Here is a 10,442-nt window from a genome sequence, read left to right on the forward strand (position 1 = left end):
TATAAAACACTTTTGAAAATATATTTTGTTAGCAGACATTTAGGGACATTATTTCTTTTTGCTCTTTTTCTGTTCTCTTGACAGGCTAAGGAAATGGTGGAATTATCAAAGTCCATTGCTAATAAGATCAAAGACAAGCAAGGTGACATCACAGAAGATGAGGTGAACAAGTTGCTTCTTTAAGGCATTGAAAACTAGATTACAGAGATAACACAAGGACATTTTGGTGGTTTACCAGCATGCTGTTTCTTAAAATATTCGATTTCTTTTAGGACTTGAGGATATATGACAATGTGGAAGAAAAAGTCAGCCATAAAAACTTTGTTAGCTCTAGCAGAATTAAAGGATATTTCAGTACTTTTCCTGGAGTGTAGAAAATAAGAGATATTGAAATGTGGAAGAAGTGATTGTTCTTGACATACCCTTAAGTTTGATATGTTTCATTAAATTTGTCTACGATCTGGTCACAGCTGTTTCCCTAGGTTTTTGGTTTTATCACTTGGTTGACATTAAACAGAGGATGGTTGTTATCTTAGTCTCATCTGCCACTAAGCCTGTGGGGTAAATACAGCCTGAGATACTAAGGCAGGAGAAGAGTAATAATCTGATTTATGCCAGGAAATACTAGGAATCCACTCACATATTTCACAGCATAGAAACACAGCAGAAGAGATGGGTAGATATAGAAATAATCGAGTGGAACTGAATGAAGGATTTCAGATGCTGGCTAGAGAGACTAAATCTGCATAGTCTTTTTGTGTATCTTTTCCTCTGATTATAGACCATCAGGTTTAAATCCTATTTGCTGAGCATGGGGATAGCTAACCCGGTTACCAGGGAAACCTACGGCTCCGGCACACAGTACCACATGCAGCTGGCCAGACAACTGGCCGGAATACTGCAGGCACCTTTGGAGGTAAAAACAAAATCTTAATGGTCTCTTTAAATTGTGTTCAATTATTTTTGTGTCATCAGAGGTCTTAAGAGACTCCTTTCATGATGTGGCTACTATTCAACCAACATGTTTTTCCTTGCGGTAATAAATTAAACTAGTTCAGTGATTCTTTGTCAATAACTTTTTAAATTGTTTTTAATTTCCATTTCAGATATCTAAATCTGTTTGATACAAAAAGTCTTTCTTATCTCTTATTTTAAAAAGGAAATATATAATCTGTATGTATTTTAAGACATTTTTTTCATATACTGTGTACTATTAATAACTTCATAATAAAGTTTCATATTCTAGTTTAACATTATTCAGGAAATCAAAAGTTTATTAAAGCACCTGTATTAAGAAATATTTCAAACATACGACAGAGTAGGATAGCATAATGAATCCCTATGTCCCCATCATCCAGCTCCACTGAAAATTATTTTAAAGCGAATCCCAGACATCATATCGCTTTACCTGTAAACATTTAACTATGTAATTATAGTGATAAAGATGCCTTTAAATGTGATTTTAATCCCATTCACACCTAAAAATTTAAAAATAATTTTTTAGTATTATCGATACCTAGTTAGTATTCACATTTTCTGTTGCAGTTGATTTGTTCAAGCCAAAATACATTGCAAATGTTTGATTTCTCTCAAGGTTTTTTTTTTTTTTTTTAATTCTATGGGTTTTTCCTTCCCCCATCTCTTTTTTCCCATCATACAATTTATTTACTGAAGACGCTTGTAGTTTATCTTATAGAGTGTTTCAGGGTTGGATTTTGCTAACTGTAAGTTACCATGCTTCACTGTCTTATGTGTTCCCTGTAAATTGGTAGTTATATCTAGAAGTTCTTTTTTTTGTCCTAATAAGAATATTTTATAGAGGGTTTTGTGTGTTTCCATCAGGAGGTATGTTATATCTGATTATCTTTTTTGTGTGATATTAACAGCTACTGATAGTCATTATCTGTATCTATTACTTCATTAGGGGTTGCAAAATGGTGATATTCTTATTTAATTCCATCATTTATTTAATTATTAGCTGGAATAACTTAAAACATTTAAATACACTTTTTGAAACATAGTGTCCAACCCCTCTTTTTATTTAAGTAATGTTAAAACAGTAATTATGGCATTAAAGTCCATATAGGGAACTTGAAGTGCCTCCTGGTATCTGAACAGGTTCCTGTTGTGTAAATATAGTTTTTAAAAGTTTCTTAAGTAATTTTATAATTTCTGATTTCGCTCTGATTGTGATTTCTATTAGGAAGTGCAAACTAGTGCTAATTATAATGTTTCTTTTTATTTCATATTTTAACAGGAACGAGGAGGAATAATGTCACTTACGGAGGTGTACTGTTTAGTAAACCGAGCCCGAGGAATGGAAGTAAGAATATTTAGATATGCTTTTGGCTAAATATAGACTTTCTTGATAGAATACAAATTCCCCTACAATGAATACAATCTGAGGAAGGGCTGTGAATATCAAAAATATTGACATTTTGAGAAGCAGTGTGGTGCAGTGAAAAGAACACTGCCCTGGGATCTAGAGGGTAGATTCTGTTCCTGGTTTTGCTCAGTGACTTTGAGTAGCTTCCTTAACCTCTCTGGAACTCAGGTTTTTTACCTTTAAGATAGGGTTTAGGTTGAGTGACACCTTAAAGTTCTAATAGCCTGTGTTTGTATCATGATGAACAAGACTACTCTGTGATTGTTAACTGTTTTGGATGAACCTGGCTGGACTCAGATTGCCTGGAGATAACACAGCGGGAAAGCTGCCCTGTTCCTTTGGCTTAGGATCAGCCCCAGCTACAGCTCAGCTCTCGCTGCCCTTTCCACCCACATGTCCTTAGCCGCCAAGGACCTGTCTGCGCACTCTCTCTGCCCTCCACGCGGATAGCTCACACATGTGTCTCCGGTGCTCACCCAGGTTCCCCAAGTCCAGGCTCTGCTCTGTGTTTTTCTGTTTTTTAAATTTTTTTGACTGTGCCACACAGCGCGGGATCTTAGCTCCCCAACCAGGAATTGAACCCACACCCCCCTGCATTGGAAGTGTGGAGTCTTAACCACTGGACCACCAGGGAAGTCCCTCTGCTCTGTTCTTATTTGAGCAGTCATAGTAATCATCCCCAGTGGGTACTTACTATCCACCGGGCGCTCTGCACGTGTTATCTGTTTATCCACCCCATCGCCCGGTGTGGTAGCTACTTTTACTCTCCCCATCTGGGGGACAAGTAGGGGATGAGGACACTGAGGCTCAGAAAGATTCAATAGCTTGACCACGGCTCTACCTGGAGACAGTGTTCTGACAGAGACTGGGACCCAGGCTGGACTGGCTCCGGAGCTAATCTGTGTGACTCACAGCTGCTGGTCATCACTGTACTGAGCTGATTCTTCAAGGCCACGTGATCCAGAAGGGTAGCCACTAGGTAGCTATAGGTGAAGATCATGAACTTGAAATGCAGGTGGTCCAAATTGAAGTGTGCTGTAAGTGTAAATTACACCCTGGATTTAGAAGACTTTGTATAGAATAAAGAAGTATTAACTATCTCATTAATGATTTCTATATCAATTACATGGTGAATTTTTGGCTCTATTGGGTTGAATAAAATATATGCATTAAAATTAATTTCAAAAATAAAAAAATAAATAAAATTAATTTCACCTGTATATTTTTTAACGTGGCTACTAGAAGGTTTTAAGCTACATATATGATTTGTATTATATTTCTTTGGATACCACTGCTCTAATGAATAGAAGTCTTTGCTTCTTTGTTAATCCTTTTTGCCTTGTAAGTAAATAAGCCACCTAAAATCCTTGATGCATGGTCATTTTACATTTATCTCTTCTGTTTGAGTGGTCGTCATAATTACATAGCATCACTCTATTAAATTTGCAGTGTAAATGGTAAACTTGGATTTTCTTCCCCCTCTCTAGTTGCTTTCACCAGAAGATTTAGTGAATGCGTGCAAGATGTTGGAAGCGCTGAAGCTACCTCTCAGGTAAAAGAACCTTGCGGGAAGTTTGCCATCTGTTGTCACAATTCCACCCTGAGTAGACAGAACAGCCCTTTAGGTCTGTCCTCCTGCGTGGTGAGCCAGCATATGCATCACTCTTCTAGAAGTTTCTCTCACATGTGGGCAGGAATCATCTGGCACCATGGGCAGCTGACACCCCAGCTTCCATCCTTCTCAGGGCTGTGCAGGGCCTCGGGGGCAGGCGGTCAGCCCCTTGCCCATGTGGGCCCCTCCCATGAGGGCACAGTGACCAGTCTTTCCACCCTTACACATTTTTTTTTTGTCTTAGTCTCTGGAGACCTGGAGGTACAAACATTCAGCTGTGAATTGTATTTTCCTTATCCTCAAGGAAATGGAGGATAAGGAAAAAAAAGGAGGTTTTAAAAAAAGGAGCCAGGTGTATTTTACTTAGCATGTGGATTACAGTTCAGAATTTCATTAACTGTTTATTCATGAGCTTTTTTGGTTACGCCTTAGTTACCCATGTTCGTTATATTTGAAATGTTGTTTTGTGTTAATATTGCCCTCAGAGCTGGGCATAAATGAAAGTAAAGAAATATTTTCGCCTCCCCGGGGGTCCAAGATCCCAGATGTTCAAGGCTTTGTTCTCCCTTCTGCGACTTTCAGGCTCCGCGTGTTTGACAGCGGCGTCATGGTCATTGAACTTCAGTCCCACAAGGAGGAGGAAATGGTGGCCTCAGCCTTGGAGACGGTACGGGGACCTGGTTTCCTCCCTCCCTCGTCAGCGCTTGCCCCCCGAAGACCCCAGTGCTTAGCAACTTGAGAAACAGGATTTCCTTTTGAATTTAACTTTGCTAAAAAGTAATGTTCACAGACCCAATTGAAAACGGTTGATCATTAACAATGAGTGACTATTCATCACATTTATACTTTGAAAGCTCTTTGAAACTTGCCAACACTCATAACATCTTGTAAGTAAGGGGAGCTAGAATGAGGGAGGTGCTTACTCCCTTTCTGTTTGAAACTCAGCCTTGAGGGTAAGTTTTGACTTTGTCAGAGTGTTACCCATGATTGAACTTTTTCTTTTAGTCATACCCTCGTAAGCTGCATTGTAAACATTGCAAATTATTTTGTAAAATAATTGCTTCAAAAAATATGGAAAGCAAATGTAGTTTAGGTGGATTTTGCTGGCCAAACTGATTATCTGTTAGAACCTTGAAATATTACTGCCTCTGAGTTTCTGTGGTGAGCCTGTATAATTAGAATAGTTCACATTTATTATACCTCTTATTTTAAACTTGATGAACTTTTCAAGGCTATACATATTCCAACCACATTACTTAAAACCAATCCTATGTGTAAGGGTCCTTCACTGGAGCATGTACTATGGACTCAGAATTTGTTGTATGTTCCTTTTCAGACTATGAAGTACATTGCCTTTATTGGGCTTCCCAGGTGGCGCAAGTGGTAAAGAACCATCCTGCCAATGCAGGATACTTAAGAGATGAGAGCTCAATCCCTGGGTTGGGAAGATCCCCTGGAGGAGGGCATGGCAACCCACTCCAGCATCCTTGCCTGGAAAACTCCATGGACAGAGGAGCCTGTTGGGCTACAGTCCATGGGGTCACAGAGTTGGACACCACTTAAGTGACTTCGCACACACACACACATTGCCTTATTACACAATGTTTTAGTCTAGTGTTTGTTTTGGGTCCTTCCACTTTTGTAGACTTAAGCATTCGTGAAGATTTAGTTCTAGGATTATTTTAGTAGAAAATTCAGTCATTATTTCCTGAGTATATTTGTAGATATTCTCCTCAGGTTAGTACCGAGGTGGCCTAAATGATCACATCTTTTTTCCTGCTCTGCGTTTCTGTTAGGTTTCAGAGAAGGGATCGTTAACATCAGAAGAGTTTGCTAAGCTCGTGGGAATGTCTGTCCTCCTGGCTAAAGAGAGGTAAGTGAGGTCTCTGCTGCTCACTTAGAACTATCATTTGTGTTTCTGAATGGATGGATGGATGATGGTGGTCTTTTTCCCCCTGACTCCTAGGTTGCTTCTTGCCGAGAAGATGGGCCATCTTTGCCGAGATGATTCAGTGGAAGGCTTGCGGTTTTACCCAAATTTATTTATGACACAGAGCTAAGAGTTCTGTATCTGAAATAACTTGTTATCCATATACTTGCATCATGGAGAGGTTGAATGCCATTGAGCTAAGGGTAAACCCTGATAAACAGAATTTACTGGAGCTTTGCAGTATCATACAAGACCCTTTTGATTTCTCCCTAAATATTATGATCCAGGAAGTTTCTCTAGGATACATATAGGAAAATACAGAAAGCTGAATTCCAATATGAATTCAAAATCATGCTACTGTTGTATAGAAACCCTCAGAGTTTAACTGGAAATTTGATGGATTTTAACTCGATCTTCAAATCTGACCATTTTTTAAAGAAAAGAATTTAGTTCATAGGGGAAGAAAGAGAAGTTGCATGTTTGGACAGGTTAGGTCATTATTTTGGTGTGACTGAAATTCACTGAATTGTAAAAGAAGTTTTTCTTTGCATTTAGTGTGCACTTTGGGGGGGTTTTCATGAAGAAGTTTAGACCTACAGTGTAGTTTAAGAACCTGACAACATCCAACTGCAGGATGTCACGTGAGGCTCTTCCTAAGGGCTTTTTAGAAGCAGCCATAGGCATGTCTTTAGCAGATCAAATAAAGCAGCTTAAAAAAAGAGAGAATTTTGCTTGACTTCCATATATATAATCTGACCAGTTTCTTTTTTTTTTTTTAAGTGATGATTTCATGGCTGGCATTTAAAGAATGCAACTATGTCATTCTGTTTTAAAAACTGCTGTGGATTTTGCTAGTGAATTAAAGAGCTATATGGACATGCCCAGAGATACAGTTACAAATTTGGGAAGTAGACGGTTCAGGATTTCCCTCAGATTGTTGTGTGGGTGGAGGGGCCTGGAAGAACCTTTAACTAGCTTTACATGAACCTTGGTGCTCTTTTACCTCAAAGCCAAGGATGGACAAATAGAAAGTGGAAATGTTAATATGTCTCCTTTTCCTTCCCTTAAGGAGTTTCACTGCTGAACTTTTAAAAACTCTATCATCCTCTAGCAATATTTTTTTTCCTTTACACCACACATTATAAGTTGTGTGGAGAAACTCTCTCACTAGAAAGTATTACTGAGATGACGAAAACTGGCTAATATTGAGTCCAGATCGCTTGAGTTTTCTAGTGGACCGCCTGACTTCATTACTGCAACACGGCGTATGGTCCGTTGGCATTACCTCAAACTCAGGGACCCCACAGGGAGAGAAGGAGAGCCCTTTTCAAGGCTGAGTTGGCAGTGGAAGGTCACTGATGGGTTTTGGCCAAGCCTCTAAAAGGGGTGGTATCTGTTCTAAGAGAACCTTTGAGAGCAGGAGGCGGGAATGCTCAGGCTGAGACTCTGGGCTCCGTGAGACATCCTCACTAAGAAGTGGAGGACCACTGCCAGGCCGCTGCAGATGCCCTGTGGGCTAGGTCCAGGGACCCTCAGCTGCAGACCCAGGGAAACTCTCCACGTGCAGCCGAAGTCGATTCCCGACCCCTGCCTGATCCCTGTTGCTGCTTCACATCCTCCAGTGTCACGGGAATGTCGTGGTTGAGGCATCCTGCCTTAGTTCCAAACCCTGTCGCTGATTCCACGTGGTGATTGATGACATGCCCCTTAACATCCCCTCTTGTTTGTTTGGGGGGAAATTCAGTGTCTGGCTGCCCAAGTCTTTGGAGCCATTATGTATGGTTGTTTGCATGTCACTCCTGTCTGGGAAGCACTCTGTCTCACACACGCACACACATAGACACACACACACACACACACACACACACACTCATCACATTCACTCCATATCGCATCTGGCCAAGGTTTTTAAAAATTACACAGATAAATAATCTGTTTCACCAGTTGGAATGAGTTGCAACTAGGATTGTTAGAGCTACTGGGTCTTCTAGCTCTAATGGTGTCGATTCATTACAGCAGACTCCCATGAGTCAGCATATTTATTTATACTACACATTAACAAAAATGGAGCAGTCTGAATTATATAAAGTGAATTAAAGTGACATGAATCTAGTTTTGCAAATTTGCAAATCTAATTTGCAAATCTAGTTTTGCAAATTAATTAAAAAGCAGGTATGATTGATTTTATTGTTTTAAAGTGGGCATTCTTCACTGTTTCCAGACCTCTATATGTGTATTTTTGTTCTTTTTGTTTTGTTTTTGCCAAATAAGGTGTCATTTTCGTTCCTTTGTTGGTAGAGGTTATGTTTAAATACAACCAGTCAGCCCTAAGTGCAAAAAAGTTCTGTCTTCTTGGTGCTTATCACTGTTATATTATTATTTTTGCTTTCTAACTTTGCTCTTTGGAGCACAAATCTGTAGCTTTATGATAATGGAATATTTCTAGTCACATACTGCCCAATTTTTTTACATTGTACAAGTGAAGAATGTTTTCAGGGTTAAATGATTGGTATTAATGTATATAGAGTAAAATTATTGCAAAATTTAAAAATGATTTTTCTTAACTTGGTGTTCTTTTTAAATACTCTTTGTAAAATGTATGAAAATGATAAAGGTTTAGTCAGAATAAGCCAGTATGTTAAGATTTTTTCTTTTAGATTTTATAATCGAGTTGATTATAAATATTTTTGACCTCAAGGTCTTACTATTTTAGTTGTCTTTAAAAAATGGGAAATGACTCATGAACTGTTCTTTTTTATTTTTTTTAATTCTTGATGTGAATGCCACTGTTGATTGACCATGTGTATTTATGTGAAGGTACTATCTCTTGTTCCCTGTTACCAGACTAAGCCAACCAGACATGGATTTATCATGTCATTATTCTCATGCTCAGACACTTAGAATGGTTCTTCCTTGCCCAACAACCTCCAAGTTTCCATCTGATACAGTAGAGTCATAACGTATAAGATGGGTAGGTTTTAAGGACTGTGCTTAAGGATGGAATCAAGCATGCTCAAAATGATCCGTGAAAATCTCTGAAATTGCCAATAAAGTTCTCTGTATAATCTTACAAGTAGACTGGCTGTAAAGTGATACATGGCTATGAATATTTTATGACTATAATAGCAAGTAAAATATATAATAAAAGACTACATATCAACAGTAGACTTTTGTAGTACCAATAATTAAAGTACTTAAATGTGTCTTTTTTTTTCCCCTTTTTTTCACTATGCTGATAGGTATGGTTGAATTTATGTAAATGTATTGCGGATCCTACTCCTTATGATAGATCTTAAGTGTCAGCTCCACCGGGGCAGAGATTTTTATCTGCTTTGTTCATGGATGTGCCCTCAGAACCTAGAGTGAGGCCTGGCATACAGTAAGCATCCAATAAAATGACTACCAAATGAGTGACCTCCAATATGTGTGCTTGTTTATAAATGAGCTTCACTTCACCCTACTTTCATCTCTCATTGAATTTAATAAAAAGAAACATTTTTGAATACCTGTTGACTTTGTGTGAGGAACTGGGCCACTGGGGGATACAGAAGTGAATAAGATGCAGCCGCTGCTTTTAAGAGGGTGGCCTCACTGGGAAATAGACATGTGAGCAGCCTTAACCGAAAATGGGAATGAAGTCTGAGCCAGGGCAGGAGCATGGGTGCCAGGCTTGGAGGACAGAGGAGGGAGGCTTCTGTTCTGATGGAGGACGGTCTGAGAAGGTCTGGTGGGAGAGGAGGAGCTGATCCACTAGGCTCAAGAGAACCAAGAGATGGTCAGGGAAAGGCGTTGGGTCAGGGAACAAGAGGAGGTCTGGCCCTTCCTCTTCCTGGGCCACACTGTCCTTGTTCAGACGTCCCTTTGTTATTTCTCCCATCCCCCCACCCCCACCCTAATAATCAAAACCATACTTTGCTCGTTCCCACCTGCTCTAGAAAAATCTGCTTTCAGGACACAACTCTACTATTCCGAAACCCAGTTAACCATATATTGGGTTGGTCAAAAAGTTCATTTGGGTTTTTCCATAGCTCTTATGAACTTTTTGGCCAACCCAACATGACTGTCTTTTATCTTGTTCTCTGTTATCTCGATGCCGTAAGAAAACAGAGAAATTAGATTTCTTTAAGTTATAAGGAATATCACATGACACCTCTTTGGAATTCCCAGTGACCTACATCAGTGATTGTACATGGTAGATTCCTAGTTAAGTATTCACTCAGTTGAGTGGCTTTTGAATTATAGTGTGTCTTGAGTCTGAAACCTTAGTCTGTGTCCTCTTTCCAAGAGGCTTCTTATCCACACTTGTCTGGGCTCGGCCTGTCTGAGATACGCTGGTTTATTCAAATTCCATGACATGGGCCAGTTCCATGATGTGGGAAGCATTCCAGAAAAGTTAGATTAGCACACACGTAAGGTCTTATTTTCACAATGTGACAATTGGGTCAATCATTTTCTTTCTTGTGCTCTAATAATCACGAGTCAGTTAAAGCTTGTCTCTCAGAGTGTTATCTAGG

The 10,442-nt window shown here is 39.3% G+C and overlaps 1 protein-coding gene across 1 annotated transcript in view; it reads left to right on the forward strand.

The window, feature by feature from the left end:
- Positions 1 to 9,431, forward strand: part of VPS36 (vacuolar protein sorting 36 homolog) — a 33,024-nt gene extending 23,593 nt beyond the window's left edge. Inside the window, exons 8-14 of the mRNA XM_065901885.1 lie at positions 85 to 162; positions 782 to 916; positions 2,258 to 2,323; positions 3,874 to 3,938; positions 4,581 to 4,665; positions 5,795 to 5,871; positions 5,965 to 9,431. Of these exons, the coding sequence (XP_065757957.1) occupies positions 85 to 162; positions 782 to 916; positions 2,258 to 2,323; positions 3,874 to 3,938; positions 4,581 to 4,665; positions 5,795 to 5,871; positions 5,965 to 6,058 (600 nt within the window). The 3' untranslated portion in view covers positions 6,059 to 9,431. The remainder of the gene's footprint in view (positions 1 to 84; positions 163 to 781; positions 917 to 2,257; positions 2,324 to 3,873; positions 3,939 to 4,580; positions 4,666 to 5,794; positions 5,872 to 5,964) is intronic.
- Positions 9,432 to 10,442: the final 1,011 nt, after the last annotated feature.

This window comes from Muntiacus reevesi, chromosome 11, assembly GCF_963930625.1.
Source record: "Muntiacus reevesi chromosome 11, mMunRee1.1, whole genome shotgun sequence".
Taxonomy (NCBI): domain Eukaryota; kingdom Metazoa; phylum Chordata; class Mammalia; order Artiodactyla; family Cervidae; genus Muntiacus; species Muntiacus reevesi.